This window comes from Octopus bimaculoides, chromosome 6, assembly GCF_001194135.2.
Source record: "Octopus bimaculoides isolate UCB-OBI-ISO-001 chromosome 6, ASM119413v2, whole genome shotgun sequence".
In the NCBI taxonomy this organism is placed as follows: Eukaryota; Metazoa; Mollusca; class Cephalopoda; order Octopoda; family Octopodidae; genus Octopus; species Octopus bimaculoides.
Window position 1 is genome coordinate 81,341,485 of NC_068986.1, and position 17,792 is coordinate 81,359,276.

Consider the following 17,792-nt stretch of genomic DNA (forward strand, 5'->3'; position numbering starts at 1 on the left):
AACCTCAGATTTATCATCGCATTGTCTCTCTACTACCTCTGTCAAATGAATCACCAAAATTGGCCTTTCATTATTTATAATCTGTACCTGTTTGTTTGGTTACGAAATAAAATACACAAAACGTGTTTCTGAATTACGTGTATTTACTTTATATAAATATGAGTTGAAAACTTTCTACTAGCATTCCACTTAATGTCTATGTTCCATGCTGGCATGGATTGGAGAGTTATTAAGGTAGAAATATGGTATCGTAGCTACTAACAGTTGAGGGTTGCGTAGTCTAGACGGCGTTTTTAGATTTCATTATTCTCTTTAACCCGGGTATTTCTGCTAGTCTTATATAAAGGCATGTATCACTAGGCACATGTATTCATGTGTGTGCACATATACATGCATGTATATATATATATGTGTGTATTATCAAATTTACATCACTGACTTCTTTGATGGCCTCTCAATCCTTCAACACTTGTATCCCTACTCACTGCCCTTGTTGCTCATCCCTCTATCTCATCTGTATATTGCCCACACCACTGTTATCCATGACTTTATCTTTCTTGCTTCTTGAGCCTGAGTCCCTATTAGTCATTTCTCCATCTCACTGCACTAAGTTGTTGTTGTGACCTAAGGTAGCAGTGGATCTCGCTTCCTTTCATCATACATTGCATTCTTTCACCCATACCTCAATCACTCATTTCTTAATTCTTTGTCTTCTCGGTCTCACTGAATTTTGCCTTCAGTGAAACTGAGGGTGGCTCACATTGCTTCCAGTGTAACTAAGGATGCCACTGCACCTAGTCTGACTCTCCCTCACAGACACTCCTTTGTGCAGTTAACTGGTACAGGACCCATATACTTTCTCCTTGCCTCTACCCTCATCACTCAACCCCTTCAACCTACCTTGAAGGCCTATGTGTAGATGACTACACTGAGCCTTGATTGCCCAGTACCCTCTAACTTCATCCTCCCCTCGTATATTGCCTGTCATCAACCCATTTCACTTTGTCAGCTATCATACTCTCTTTTTCTTCCACACATCTAGTCTTTGTCATCACTCTGTCTCCTTGATTACATAAACTTCTGTCATCTCTCTACCATCTATGTTAAGATGCCTGAATATGTGTCTCCATTTCAGAATACTATGTACTCTTACCATTCCTTTCCCTATTACACATTCCTCTCATCACTATCATCCTTGTCTCTATTACTTATGCATCTCACTCTGTAAAGAGGCAGGCAAATGAGAGCAGAGATATGTGGTTGTAAGGACCCTTCAGTCATGTCAAGGACACAGCTACCGTTCTATTGCTGATGTGACAAAAAATTCAACCAGTACACTCTGTTAAGTGTGAGATTGTGTCTTACCATGAACACAATATTTCTCTAGTACTAGTGTCATCAAACAAGAACTCAGTTCACTTGGTAAAGTGGTTGATATTAAGGAGAGTGGAAGAAACCAAGCAAGATGGGGTCCCCCAACTCATCTAGAGGAGCAGTACTTCTAAAGACATACTGAACTCAAACATGAAGACCCATCTAATCTGACAGCATAGAAAATGGGTAAAAAAAATAATGATGATAAAAATTAGTGGTTGCTCACTATTTTTGCCCCCCCCCCCCCACTGTATTTGACTATTTCAATAACAAGTGGATTATTGTATGTGCTATTTTGTTACAAAAGTCAGAACCTTCATTAGATTTCTACTGAGTCTATTCTGCTATGAAATCTACATAGATTTCACCATACATACTGAAGTAGAATGAGAGAATCACTAATTAAGCAATAAACAAAATATCAATTCAATAATTAGCTAAGCACAGAGTAGCCAGCATTAAGACTTCATTAATAAAATACATCCTTCATAGTATTTGCCAATGTAGTGATGACTCACCACATATTTCTTAGGACATACAATTGCATTAGCTTCTTTTCCATTATAAATTACAAAACCTTATATCAAACATCAGTGTGAGTGATACAATAAGGATCTGTAAAATCTGGTTCTATAGAAATTGTAGTGGGGTTTACTAGGTAAGGAGACAGACTATGAAAGACGAATTTATTTATAATTATATCTATTATTTTTGAGTGGAGACGCAATGGCCCAGTGGTTAGGGCAGCGGACTTGCGGTTTCAATTCCCAGACTGGGTGTTGTGAGTGTTTATTGAGCGAAAACACCTAAAGCTCCACGAGGCTCCGGCAGGGGATGGTGGCGAACCCTGCTGTACTCTTCCACCACAACTTTCTCTCACTCTTACTTCCTGTTTCTGTTGTGCCTGTAATTCAAACGGTCAGCCTTGTCAAACTGTGTCATGCTGAATATCCCCGAGAACTACGTTAAGGGTACACATGTCTGTGGAGTGCTCAGCCACTTGCACGTTAATTTCACGAGCAGGCTGTTCCGTTGTTCGGATCAACTGGAACCCTCGACATCGTAAGCGATGGAGTGCCAACAACAATATTTTTGAGATGATGGAAGTGATGTTGATATTACAGTAAGATCAAAAGTGGCAAGCAGGCAGAATTGTTAGCCTGCTGAGTAAAATTCTTAGCAGTAATTTATCCACCTTCATGTTCCGAGATGAAATTCTGCTCAGGTCAACTTTGCCTTTTATCCTTTTGAGGTCGATAAAATAAGTACCAGCTGAACACTGGGGTCAATGTAATCGACTTAACTCCTCCTCTGAAATTTCTGGCCTACCAAAATTTGAAATCAATATTGCAGTACAGTCAAAGAGGTTAGTAAGATAAGATAGACTGACTTTCTTGGAATAAGAAACACTATGTATTCCTAGATGAAACTAAAATCACTATAAAGTGGTAAAGACCAAAATATGTGTCCTGTACATGCCAGAAGAAGTTACAATAATACTGATCTTCCCTCACTGCATATTTATTTCCACTTAGTGTTTTAATAAATCAACAACACACCTATTGATTTTGCTTTCAGTGTCATTTCTTAATTATTCAGTATCTAAACAATGATATTTAATATCTAAATGTTCATAATTACTTAGTGACCCATTAATTACTACTTCAGCACATACAGTGAAGGCAAAATATTTAATACTAGTTATATATAGTATGTTAATAAGATATGTTATCACAAATTTACTTAAAGGTAAACAAATTGGAAAGAAATTCATTGGATACTAGAGATAGATGAAATTAGAAGAATAAGAAAGAGAATCTTTCCATTGATATCTTATTAAGACTATCTTCATATTGGTTACAAATTTTGGCACAAGGCCAGCAATTTTGGGATAGAGGTAAGTCAAATACATCAACCCCAGTGCTTAACTGGCATTTATTTTGTCAACTATGAAAGGATGAAAGGCAAAGTTGACTTTGGCAGAATTTGAACTCAGAATGTAAGGATGGATAAAATGCCACTAAGCATTTTGCCCAGTGTGCTAATGATTCTGCCAGAGAACATTGCTATCATTCTACTTGTATCTACAGAAGTAAATTACCAGTGTTTGTGTCATTACATGCATAAACTATTAACTGTGTTTCTGATATCTGTAATGTATTACTGGGATACTTAGACCAGCATTACCAGAGAAGTTGCAAAGTTAAACACTATCAGGCCAACCCATAAATTATGCGGTTTCTTTCATTTGCATGAATTAAAAGTCAGAGGGGGACAGGATAAACTACCTGCATCAACTCGCTATAAAAGCAGGTATTAATTTTACCTTATTCTTAGTGCAAGTTTTGAAGAAATCAGTTCAATTTTAACAGTTATTCTTTCAAAGTTATAATGGAAGTGACAATGGAGCATATTCAGCATATTTTGATTTATGAGTTCAATAAAGGCAACAACGCAAAGAAAAGTGCAAGGAATATTAATGCAATATATGGAGATTAGACAATAAACGTAAGCCAGTGTCAACAGTGGTTCCAGAAATTCTGAGCCGGAAACTACAGCTTAGAAGACAAGCCTCGTCCTGGAAGATCTGTAGAGCTCAATGAAGATGTCCTGCAAACCCTGGTGGAACAAAATCCTATCATAACTGTTGCTTAGATTTGGTCATTCAATCATTCACCAACACTTGTGTGCCATCGGAAAGTCAACAAAATGGGTCAATGGATTCCTCACAAACTTTCCGAGTCTAATCGTGCACAGAGGGTGAATGTGTGCTCTTCTTTGCTGTCATGTCCCACAAATGAAGCTTTTTCAGACTGAATAGTGACTGGTGACTTGAAATGGGTTCTCTATAAAAATGTCAAGTGCTGAAGACAGTGGGTAGGGAAAAGAGAAACACTGACATGCCAGGCTAAAGAAGGTTTTCACCCATGTAAAGTGCTGTTATCTGTTTGGTGGGATATGAAAAGTTTAGTCCCTTTGAACTTTTAAACCCAAACCAAATGATAACAAAGGAGATCTACTGCCAGCAGCTTGAGAGGCTTAATTTAGCACTATAAGAAACACAACTATCTTTAGTTTCAAGACGAAAGGTGTTCTTCCATCAGGATAATGCTCGGCTACATACAGCGAGGATGACATTCCAAAGGCTGGAGCAGTTTGAATGGGAAACAATGCCCCACCTACCATATTCACTGGACATTGCCCTATCTGATTATCATTTATTTGGCAGTCATCAAAATCATTTGGATGGAAAAAATATGAATTCTGTAGTTGAGATCAGAACAGTAGTGGAGGAGTATTTTTCGTCACGGACAAGTGAATTTTGGAAGAGGGGACTTGCAAGTCTACCAGATAGATGGATGAGCACTGTAGAAAATAAAGGAGTGTATATTTTAGATTAAAAAAGAACTTTGTTTATCTTAATTTTGAAAAATGAAAGAAGTATAAAAAAACCCACATTATTTATGGGATGACCCAATATTTCCTACCATGTGTGTGTGTCAACATTAAATTAAGAAGCGTAAGTTCAAATGCCATGCAAGTGGAATTCACTTTCCATACTTTTCAGTTTGACAAAATAACAGTCAAATGTTAGGATAGATTTAATTGATCCTGAATTTGCCTAATATGTATGCCATAATGTCAATGTTAAAAATTAATATCTAAGAACTGAAGATGACGGTTAGAAGCAGTTGAAGAGTTGGGAGAAATACTAGAGTTCTGGATTTGTTTCCTGCATTTATTTTGTCCATTTACTTCTTGATTTTGATTTTAGCTAGAGTCTACTATCATTCAGCTGAGGTCAATAAAGTAGCAGCAATGGAGTTGCTACAAATGCCCACTCTCCTTGTTTCTACAAATAGTTGCTCCTCCTGTTACTGAACTGAAAATATAAATCATGTCCATTGATCCTAACCAACAATAAACTGAACTGTCATTAGAAAATGACTACCAGTATAGCTTTTATAAAATCCAATTTACTAGAGAGCAACAATTTTATGTTACTCACCAATGACTTCTAACAGTGTCATTACCCTCAACAACAGCAACTGTCATCCATGTTTGGCATAAATCTGTCAAAACTGCCTGCCTATGGGCTCTGTCTCTCATATCTCAGATTGGTGGCTTTCTATCAGATCATACAACTGCAACATACACATGATGGGGCTCTTACACTTTGTTAGCCAGGGTTTGGTCCTCTTCCCTAAACACTTTCCCCATATATTATTGACCCTACTTGCTGTCACCTTCAACAATGCCCACACTCATGTATGATATGACATGCCATTCCACCCAAACCTTCTGCACACAAATGCCATCCACATACACATGAGACACCTCACACTAAATCTGCAATGACTTCGTGAACAGAGATCTCAAAACATCCAAGTTCAAACCCATCTTATCTTCTGCAGTAAAAATCCCCACAATCACTGCACACACCAAGAAAACATAACCACACCTCACACCCCTTTCAACAATAGTGGTTGTGATCACCCCAAATGATGATCACTATCATATAAGATCTTTCCATGTGAACATATACCCTTTACATAGCAATGATTGTATTTTAAGGAATGTTTTTTTTTCTCTTCAGAGTTAGAAGATACTTCTTCCTCCACCAAATACTAACCCTCTATAAAGCCCAGCTGACTCTTTCAGTAGATACTCCTACATCTGAGATGGTGATGTTGGTACATCCTAGTCCACACATCCACCAAGAAAAATTTAAATAGAAGAAAAAAATGAAGTCACAAACATGTTTCAGGCTTTGGTCCAGAGATGTGCTGTCTCCCCCGTCTGCTTTTTATCTTGCTATTTGAAAAACCACATCAAAAACTTGCTACTCCAAAGACCACTTCTGAACTGGCCAGTTGCCACATTCATTCAAGTACTTTTTACTCACTATTGTCTTCTCTCATCACCCACACTGTTGCCAATCCTCATAGATCCCACACCAATAACGACACCCCAGCACTTCCTCCCTAGTGCACGAGATCTCATTAACTCACTCCCAGTACATGTATTTCCTGCAGTCATGAACTTGAAATATTTTAGGTAGAATATTAACAGCATCAACTTCACTTGTTTCACAAGACATGTGAAGGTCATAGGCCCAGCTCCTTCTAGACCAAAGATTAAAAAAATACTAATATTTATTTCACCCTAACATGGTTAAATAATAAACTCAAAATCTTTTGTTTGGTTTTCTTTTTAAACCATACCTACACAATCTTTCTGTATACACCTCAATGAAATACATGTGCAACCTTATGCAAACTTCACTGTAACCTCTGCTCCTATTACCCAAACTTAGCTACAAAACCCTCTTGTCCACATTTCTTTGTGTAGCATCTTCAGTTGTATCTTTCTTGGTTGTTCCCTTCCTCTACTTCTTTCCAGATTCATTTCCATCATAAAGCACAATGGTTTTCATGTAGTTCATTGCAGTGAAATAAAATTGTGATGGCTATCATATAACTAGTAACATACAGATAAATCACTATGGTTATCATATAGCATTTTTTTACTAGCAGAAACTGATGCCATTAAATGTTCTGTTTAAATTGTTGTAGATTAATGCCTGCAGGAAGGATATGAACAGGGAAATGATTCCAGAGGGTTGATGTTGTGGGAAAGAAGCATGGGGTGTAGTGATTGGATGCAGAGAAAGGAATAGTTGCATGCACAAGGGTGTCAAGAGGTGGCGAGATGAGTGGGAAAGGAGTACCTTAGTGGTCAGCGTACAAAAGCAGCTAAATCCAAGGAACAAAGGCCATTATTGTAGCAATAGAAAAGGCAGAGAGAGGAGCAGCACACTTGTGGGGCCAGAGGTTGGAAAGTGTCTGTTAGTGATAGGGTGGTCTGTCTCTGGATGTAATCCAGGATGTCAGTGTGCATAACAGCAACACCATCTCAGATGTTATCAGCAATGAGATAAACCACTACATTTATTATATGGTTATTAGCAGTGCAATAAACCATTAACAAAAATAATCCATCTTTGAAGTCAATAGCAACCATAAAGTCCATTAAAGATTTTAGATGTGTTTCATTAGAGATACCTGTAATAACATTCAAATCATTAACATTTGATCAACAACATTAACACGAATTTTAAAGTGATTTATTAGAATCAGTTGTGTAGCTTGAGAAAGATATGATGATTAAGTTAAGTCATTTTGAGATATCATATCATTTGGGTTTTGTAGCAGCACACAGGAGTGAGTTAATCAGTACCAGGAGAAAATATGTGAAATCATTGATACATTTGCCTGAAACAAAAACTGAAATAACATCATACTGATAAATCTTAATACCAAAAACTCCTTAAAACAACAGAGTCTTTTTATCTTTTGCTTGTTTCAATCAATGGACCTGCAGTCCATGCTGGTGATATGCTGAGGCATCACCTTGAAATTTAGTTGAACAAATCAACCTATATTTTTTTAAAACCTGGCACTGATTCTATCTGTCGTTTTTGCTAAATTGCTAAGTTATGGGGATGTAAACAAACCAACATCAGATATCAAGTGGTGGAGATAAACACAAATACAAAGATACACACACACACATATGTGTATAATGGGCTTCTTCTAGTTTCTGTCTACAAGATATTGGTCAGCTTAGAGCTATAGTAGAAGATGTGTGCTCAAAGTGCTATACAGTGGGATTGAACCCAGGACCATATGGTTGGAAAGTAAACTTCTTACCACACAGCCAAGATTGTATCAAAGCAAACTTCTTGGGAGGCGGTGGAGTAATGGCTACATTTCTAAAAAATGTCCTTAGATTTGTGAGAGTGATATGGTTTACGTTGTAGGTTAGTGTCTGAGAAAAATATAGATGTGGAGGATATTTCAAGAGATGAAGATTTATGAGGAAGTATTAGGCCTAGAGGCTGTGATGCACAAGGCAAGATAGTTCTGTTGAAAACAATGTTTAAGCTATTTTAGTAGCAACAGAAGAGGTATAGAGAAGAGACCATATGTCTTTAAGGCAGTGGCTGTAATATGTTGGTGAATAGATCTTTGCCTGATGACCTTCTGTTTTAATGTAAAGTACATGTGTAGCAACAACAACAGCATCCTAGGTACAAGAATCACCTCTTCAGTGTGACTGCAGCTATTAAACCTTATTGAGAGGAAGTAATTGGGATTAAATTATTTTTGTCTCCAAAAAAGAATCAGATGGGATTTTGGCATAATGTTGTATGTGTGAGAAATTACAATAAAAGATTATTAGAGATTGTTAGACCTAACATTTGTAGCATGTTTAAAGGGTTTAGTTGTGTATTGCTCACGCAGAGAAAAAGTGAGGTACAACAGTGTTACTTTGATACATATAAAAAAAATATGTATTTGTATTGTTGCTAGGGATGTGAGGTTTCTACTGAAAGAAGTGTTTTGCAGCCTCTGTTAATCTCAACAGTGTGAACCTGACATGAAGCATATAGACTGCATATCCTTTACTCTTCTGTGTGCAGAAGAGTAAAGGATAATGGAGGTTGCTATCACATGTGTGTACAAATGTGAGTGTATGGTTAGAAGCGACAGCCAAAAGGTTGTTGAGGTACAGAAAGAAGATCGGGAGATGACATTGAACTTTGGGTTCGGAAAAGTTGAGAGAGTGTAAGTTGGAGAGAAGTCTGTCGGTGGAGGCTGTAATCTGACAAGTTTTCTAATCTGAAAAAGAAAAGATAGATAAAGTCATTAAGCGAATAACTTAGCTAAAAGGTTGCCATTGTAGAAATGAACAGACCGCTGAGCAGTGATATAGGGGAGCAAGTATATAATTGATCTGGTTCTACAAAAGCCGTACTGGTGATAACAAAGAGAGAGGGGGGAGAGGGAGGGAGAGAGAGAGAGTGTGAGTGAGTGAAGATGATGAAAAAATTGATTGTTAATGGAAAGCAATAGGGCTGTGGAAGTTGGCAGGGTCAAGGAGCTTGCTCTTCTTTAAAAAGAGATACACTCTAAGATGTTCTCCAAAAACTGAAATAGATTTCGGTACAGAAATACTCAAATATTTCATAAGAATAGAGACTGAAACTGAAGCAGGATTTAAGGATGATAGGAGACTTTATTTAGTTGATTTTGCATACATATATATATGTATATAATAATAACATTAGGGACAAAATCCAAAATTACAGGTAAAAACTCAATTAAAATCAATTTATAAAAACATAGAAAAACATGTAATCGTTACCAATATAGCAAGAGATTTCACCGCAAAAGGTCTAAAGTAGACTCCTTAAGGATCGTTCTCCTTGGTTATATATCCAAAGTTTTAAATTTAAAAGAGAGTTTTGACGCTAATATCCATTATTATTGAAATGTATTCCTAAATTTAAAACTTTATATATATATATTATAATAAGATAAGAAAATAGAGACAATTAATAAATTATTATTTATTAACTAAAAAATTGACAAACCTCTTTTACAGATGTTTCGATTCAAGACCGCCAGAAAATTAATAAAATTTAAAATTATTTGAATGTCGTATCTCGTCAGAGGAAGTTTTGTTTGTCAATTTTTTAATAAACAAATAATAATTTACTAAATATATGTGTGTGTGTGTGTGCGTCAAAAGAAGAGAGGAGTGTCCATAACTTTTGCAGATTGTGTGGGATTGGTATAGCCGATGTTTCTGTTTAAACATTACAAGTGTATTGTCGACAGCAAAAATATGGGAAATTTAGGGGTGGGTGTTGTGGGAAGAAAGGACTGGGTGAAGTCTTTAATGCGTGGCGGGGAGGAATTGCAGGGGTGACACGGAAAGAAAGACAGGAAGAGTATATCTGAGTGGTGAGGGTATGTACCTAGTTCAGAGGCTATTGTAATAATGTATAGGAGAGGCAGAAACAGCATCTCTGAGATAGTGGTTGACGTCTGTTAGTTTTTATAAATCGGCCAAATAACGTTATTTGGGATGTGTAGAGGTTATGTTTGTGTTTGTAAAACAGTAACTCCGTTCGAAATACGTGTACTATACTCCAAGTGTGAGCGTTATTTAGTCTTTGAAGAAAGTCAGTAGCTAATAGGGGCTGAAGTATTTTCTGATTCTTAGAAGAATGGGTAATGTTTAAACTCGAGGTGCTCTTGTCACTTATGATCGAAAGAAGGTAATATCTTCGAGAAAACTACAATTTACTATCCTTCTCTCCTAAAATTTAAAAGGATTAAGTTTAAAAATATTGTATTGTGAAATTCTGAAGTAGTGATCATAGATTACAAAATTATTCGACCTTTCTTTATCTGAATGACCTTTCTGAAATTAATAAACAAATATTACAGGATTAACAAACCGAATATATAATCAACATAACTGCAGTGAACACAACAGCATACAATATTAGTGTACAATCAATACAGTTCTATCAATAAAACTAAACATACGTAATGAGGTGACATTAATCGATTCAAGGCACGAAGCGTCGATTTTCCCGAGTCTGTGATTATCACTACACTGCGTAGCACACACCCACTTTGTCAAGAGAACATCGCAGTTCGAATCGTATATAAACAGTATATGTAAAATACACTATGTTTTATATATTAGAAATAACCATGACTGAGCATGGTGTTGTTAGGCGACAACGCCGTCCGGAGTATTCCCGGTGTCGTCATTAGTTTTTCCCGCGAAATGAAGAGAAGCTTTATTGTTTCACTTTAATGTTGAGATGATGTTAGAGAACATAGGATTTTTTTTTTTTTATCCCGCCCAGTTGATAGCTTTACGATAACCTTACAATGCAGTATCGCTTTAATTCAACATGAATATCTTACATAATCCTAATTGCTAACGAGATCCAATAATTTTTCTATATTAAATAAGACCACACCGATGTTTATAACGATAACAGACTAAATGGTTATACATAATCTCAGTTTATATCAAAGGAAAATTAGAGCTATACGGTTTAGAAAATCAATACATCGTTTAATATAATCTGGGTAATTAGACAACGTTCAATCTGTTTGTAAGTGTAGCAGCTAACCAGTTTAATTTTATTATTCATTTTTTTTTCTTTACGTCTATTACTGAACATTTACATTAGAATAGTGGATACTATAAGTGGGGGGAGGTATGACACAGAACTGGTTAGTGTTATCTTGACATAGCAGTGGATGACACAAAATATTGAGAGAGGAAAAAGATATGAGACGAAATGATGATGGCTGCCATTATAAATATTGTTATATATTCTCTGCGTAAAATGATGACCGGTTCAGTTTAGAAGATCCGCCCGGATTATTTATCAACATTTCACCACTACGATTTAAAAAGTTCATATATTTTATATTTTCATCAACATAAGCCATGGTAATAATGGCTGCCTACTTCTCTCAGGAAGTTGGAATTTTATTTTGAAGTATCGTAAGAGATGCATCTCCTCTTCACACAGCCTCCGCTGCATTATTCTGTAGAAATAATACTCATATTTTATTTCATTTTCTTTCTGTATCAGAGTAAAAAGAACATTTCGAAATAAAACAAATTCCCAAATAATAATTTTTCAAAACGAAAAAAAAAGAACATATTTTAGAATTGTCAAAAAAACCTGCTTTAGCTCTACTTAACGAAATACGGAGTCCAACGAAAAAAATGACTTTTGTCTACTTTATAAGAAATTGAACAAAGAAAATAATTGCATCACAAAATACTGCTTTACTGTAAAATAAAATAATTGAAAAACGTTTTGAATCTGCACTGAAATATATATTGTCTTATAACTAAAAATATTTAAATTATTATTATCTAGTGTGGGAGCATTTTAAAGATGCTAACGAAGTTATTAACAGATATATTGTAATAATTTCCAAATGACCAGCATTCGTAACCGTAAGAATAATAATTATATAAAATATTTTTCCAAATGTTCAAGTAAATTAATCAGGTGAAATATTTGTATCTACGAAAGCAAAATGTAAATAAAGTGAATAATCATGTAAAACTAAATATATCACAGATATATAAACTATATCATATATTGATTAATAAAGAGTTCAATCAGTATAGATGGCCTTTTTATCAATTCGTTTCGTAATTACATGACTAAATTTAATTGTTTTTTCACTTCCGGAATAATAAATCCGGGACATTTTTCTGCGCGGCCATTACTCTATTCAGGACCGACGGCGGCCATGGTAGTCGGGGAAGCAATCTCCCGATGAAAGATTTTCCCAGGATTTCTAAATTTCCTTTATAAAACATGAAGATTAAAAAGAAGCATGTCGATCTATCGGCAGTTAGTCATTACCTTAGACACGGACAATATCCTGAAGGACTATCTGACTCGGACAAACGGTGTGTAAGAAAAAGATCCAAGGATTTCAGATTGAAAGCTGGCGTGCTATACTTTGTGCGAGATCCGAAAAGTGACCCGAGCAACTCAAGCGGAGCTGAGAGCGACTCAGAACGGCCTGCAACAGAACAAGTCTGGAGAGAAGTGCTGCATAAAGCGGAAGAAATTAGAAAAGCTTTTCTTGAATGCCACGTGGACAACCAAGGTAAATGTATATTTGTAACTCGATCACACGCACGCCATCAACAGAAAACTATCTTTTGTTCTATTTAATCTCCATCCTTTTACAATAGGAAGCTATGATTGTATTTTTAAATGTTTAACTTCAACTTGCCTGTCATGGTGTTAATTTTCTAAGTTAATGTCCCTGTAGATTCATAACGGTCGCTATATTTCGTCTCTACTGTCACTGGCGCTAAAATAAACAATACACGCTCTTAACTAATCAAACATTATTTCCCATCAGTCTGTTTGTTCTTTGATTAACTTTGCAAAGGTGAAGATTACAACGTTTTAGTACCACTTCACTCCCAATTTACGTGTTTAATTGGAATATTAGCTTGGAAGGGTGTCAAATTCCTTCTGTTTTCATTCCATTCCTGTCAATGTTGCTATATTTTTAAACGGTGTAAACCCATAAGAACCTACACTTAACACTATATTGACCCATTTATATCATCTGACCTGTTTCGTTGACCTAATCATACCCGAGAAGCACATCTTTATATTACACGTACAATATATTTACTTGCAATGTATATTAATTAATATAAAACAATACAATAATTTACAAAATATTTCATGCTCTTCAAAATATATTTGAATTTCTTTGAGCCTGCATGATGTAAATTTATAAAAACGTAGCAACATGCAATTCTGATGATGTCTATAAACACTGCATCACATATTCTGCGATGTCCATGTACACACACACACACACACACACACACACACACAGAGTAATGTATATATATCTGAAATGCTGAGATAGTGAGATTGGTTGTGCAGTATAGAATTTCAATGAAGTTTAATAGAAAACTCTTCGAGCAGGGATCTGCATACTCAGCTTCGAAGAAATAATGTTTTGTTTATCATCATCATCATCATTTAACGTTCGCTTTCCAGGCCGGCATGGGTTGGATATATATATATATATATATATATAGGGATGGTCATTTTATGTATGTGTGTGCACTATATATATATATATATATATATGGGTGTGTGTGATTTGAAAGCATAAAACTTCACTAATCACTTAACCATTATTCCGACTATCTCTTTTATGATCTATCATTCGAAGATCAGAGGTGGCCAACATGGAGTAATAATAATGTTTTCAGTGTCTAGAGAATATATCTTAATATTTTGTATTGGGTACGGTTTCCTTCCTGTTCGCACTATCTTTCGTGATTGTGTGTGCGTGTATATAATTTATGTGTGTGCATATATTTATATGTATTTGTATGCATATATATTTATATGTATTTATGTATGTGTGTGTATATATATATATATATATATATATATATAGATATATATATATATAATACACACACATACATATGATGTGTGCATAGAAATTTAGAGAAATAGGAATATACAGCATAGAGGATAGCTAAAAGTTCCTACAGGACAACTTACTGAGAGTTGCAGACCAAATCAGTAGCTAATGTGAAGTTCCATCCAGGCAGAGAATGACATGATGGTGAAACAGATTAGACAAAGTCATAAAAGCTAGGAGACTGACTAGAGAATTGGAATCTGGTACCTAAAAGAGATGATAGGTGACAGATTTATGTGGCAAGAGGAGAAGCAGAAAGTAACTGGTTTGTCAATGTTATACAGCATGTGGTTTATCAGAGATAATGAGGTGTTGGTAATTTTGGAAAGAGAGAAGCATAGAAGTGTTACTATGAAATACTACTAAATGTGGAGGATACTTGGGAAAAAGAGAGTTTTCCTGATGTGAACACAGCTGGGAGACATGTTATTTTAGTTAACAGTGGTATAATAAGCAGACTAATTAAGGATATGAAGACAGAAAAAGCTCCTGGTCTATCAGAGACCCTTAAAATATTTGGTAGAGTGGGACAGCCTAGTCACCAGTATAGTTAACTAGGTTGTACAAGAAGGTACTATACCCATCAGTTGGTGTAGCCGCATTGTAGTCACCTATTACAAGGCTAAAGGAGATCCCTTAGAGAGAAGTAATTAACAGACGTATCAGATCTGTGGTCTGGGTCTGAAAGTTATAGAAACTGTTACAGCTCAACTAATTAGACAAAATTAGCCTAGATAAGATATAGTTTGGTTTTGTGCCAGGGAGAAGTATATCTGAGAAGACAATTGCAGGAGAGGTAGTAAGTCGAAAATAAACAGTCATGCTTGGCATTCATTGACCTGGTGTATAGACTTTAACAGGGTCCCTGGATCCCAGATCTGGTGGTTACTGCAAAAGCTAGGGGCAGCTAAATGACTGGTGAGAGTTGTTCATGCCATGTACAGGAATGCTGTCAGTAAAGTGAGAGTTTGCAATGAATTTAGTGTTGGTACAAGTTCACTAGGGTTTGATTCTCAGTCCCTTCCTATTCATCATTGTCCTCCAGGCCATTACAAAAGAGTTCATGAACAATTACCCTTGGGAACTCCTCTATGCTGTTGACTTTGTTCTAAGCTGATTCTATAATAATTAGAAAAAAAAATTCAATGTGTGGAAGCAAAATGGAGTCAAAAGGCCTTAAAGTTAACTTAGCATAACTCAAAGTTCTAGTAAGAAGGAAAACGGACATAAGACTAAATCACTTCATGTAAATGGCTTTGTTTGATATGTAAAATAGGTGTAGGCAGAAATTCTTTACAGTATACCCAGTGCAGGCTATGGGCACATAAGTGGTAAAGAAGGGGAGACTGTTCTGAAAGTGTAGCTACTAGAATAAGAGCTGACTGGTAAAAGTTCAAAGAGCTCTCTGTTGGTTGCAAAAGGCTTTTCTCTCTCTCTCAATGAAAAATGTATGACATTTGTGTATGAACAGTAATGCAACATGGTTGTGAAATGTGGGCTATGAATGTGGAGGATGTGAAAACTAAGAACAAATGGTGTTACCGTTCCCTGATGGACATGCAATGTCGGTGTACATGTATGACAAGGTGAAAATGTGTTGAGAAAAAAATTAGACTTAACAGGCAAAAACTGTGCCAGTATGGTCATATGGACTGTAGATTGTATGGATGGGGACAGCTGCATAAAGAAGTATTGATCATTAAATCAGGGTGAAACTTGTTAAAGAGGAATACCTGGGAAGATGCGAGATGAAGTCATGAAGACTGATCTCAAGATATTGAGCCTCACAGAGGAGATAACAGTAGACCAAGATGCTTGGTCTTGAGAAGCATCTTGTACATCTCAAGATGTACTTGAGAAGACTTGTACATCTCGGCCAAAAAAAGGAAGTCATAAAAGTGTGTTTTTTGTGTCTATGCTCCTACACCCACTGTCCTTGTCAAGCTTTCCCCTATAACTCATCTTCTTAACATCCATTCCTCCATTGCTTTTCTGACCTTCTACCTATGGTATTGTTCATTCAGTTGCTAAAATTATATGAGAGCAAAGCTTCACACAGTTATCCCTCTCTTAATATCATTTCTAACCACTTTATTTTCCTCCTGAGCTACATCTTATGACTGTTGTAACTCAACCATAGCACCCTCGTATGTATGTCATCAATGACCCCCACCCCAGCTTTGTCACTCTGCATCCCTTTCTTTGTCCCCACACTTCCCATCAGCTCTTTATTTCTCCTCTGTGTATATATTATACTGCCGCCTAACACTTCCACTTCCTCTTCTCTGACCCCCTCCTATTTCCTTCACCTCCCCACTCCAAAACTGATATTTTCCCCTGACCATGCCCCCACCCTTGATCACCATTCACTGCATTCACTTTTATCTCCATCTCTAACCATATGTCACTCTCATTTAATATACTCTTGTGAACTTATCCATTTTGTATGTTGAGGGTATGCCCTGAGACCTCATCACCACCATCTATTTTCCTCTTTCCAGTTGTGGGTAGCCATGTGTCTCTTTTTACAACAAGATACCTGTTCATGTTCCTTTATCATACTTTAGTCTCTCAACAGCTGGCAACTCACCCCAGTGGGGCTTGTCTTGTGAGTTACTTGGTGGCCTACTTAGTGCTTGTGACATGAAAAGAGTGCTCAATACAGTCTGTAGAGTGGTTGGCATTAGGAAGGGCATTCAGCAGTTGAAACCATGCTAAACATAGGAGTGTGACACACTTCTCCAGCTTGTCAGATCCTGTTAAACTAACAAAGATGGAAATTAAATGATGATGGATATGATGTGTGTGTGTATGTACATTTATACATATATATATGTATATGCTGATACCATGTAAAAGCATCTGTGCTGGTGCTATGTTAAAAGCACCCAGTACTCTCTGTAAAGTGGTTGATGTTGGGAAGGACATCCAAGCATAGAAACCATGCCAAAACAGGCAAATAGACAATTGGCCAGCTCCTGTCAAACTGTCCAACCCATGCCAGCATGGAAGCAGATATTAAATGATGATGTCTTTTTATTCATCAGAACTCTTTCTAGAAGCTGGAATTGGATAATACCAATAAGTGTTACATGTTCTTTAAGGAAGTCTTCCATGTTTTTACTGTTCCACTTATATATTGTATCTGTAAAGTGCTTGTTAGCTGGTCACTTTCTTTGCTTCAAAACCTTAGCCTTTTCAGATTGTCATTTAAATATTTACTAACATAACCAATAATTACCATTATAAATATGGATTTATTGTAGGAGTAATGAAGCAGCTGTCATTAGATATTCTCCTTCTTGTTAATTTTGGAAGAGATGTTCACATTAATGATGTTTCTTTTTTGTCTCAAATAACTATATCAAGCATGTTTGTAATCGCTAGAAGTTTTGATGGAAATGTTTCTGTGATATTCTATGCAGTGATATGTATGCATTGTATATTCTTTTGGCAACATCATGTTGCAAAGGGTGGTAGTAGGTAGTATCTTGAATCCATATATATATATATATATATATATATATATATATATATATA

General features: G+C 36.1%; 2 protein-coding genes across 3 annotated transcripts in view; one reads left to right on the top strand and one right to left on the bottom strand.

The window, feature by feature from the left end:
• LOC128248152 (zinc finger protein 665-like) overlaps nt 1-11,987 on the bottom strand; it is a 16,695-nt gene extending 4,708 nt beyond the window's left edge. The window contains exons 1-2 of one of the 2 annotated variants that reach the window (XR_008264441.1): nt 10,779-11,987; nt 7,487-9,059 (exon numbers count right to left, since the gene is read on the bottom strand). The gene's annotated coding sequence lies outside the window, so the exon portion shown is untranslated. Of the gene's footprint in view, nt 1-7,486; nt 9,060-10,778 lie in introns of those variants that run through there. The other variant, XM_052968904.1, reaches the window with a different exon arrangement.
• Nucleotides 11,988-12,469: 482 nt separating this feature from the next.
• The window catches only part of LOC106874323 (uncharacterized), a 37,855-nt gene continuing 32,532 nt past the window's right edge, over nt 12,470-17,792 (top strand). The window contains exon 1 of the mRNA XM_014922010.2: nt 12,470-12,893. Within this exon, the coding sequence (XP_014777496.1) occupies nt 12,596-12,893 (298 nt within the window). The 5' untranslated portion in view covers nt 12,470-12,595. The remainder of the gene's footprint in view (nt 12,894-17,792) is intronic.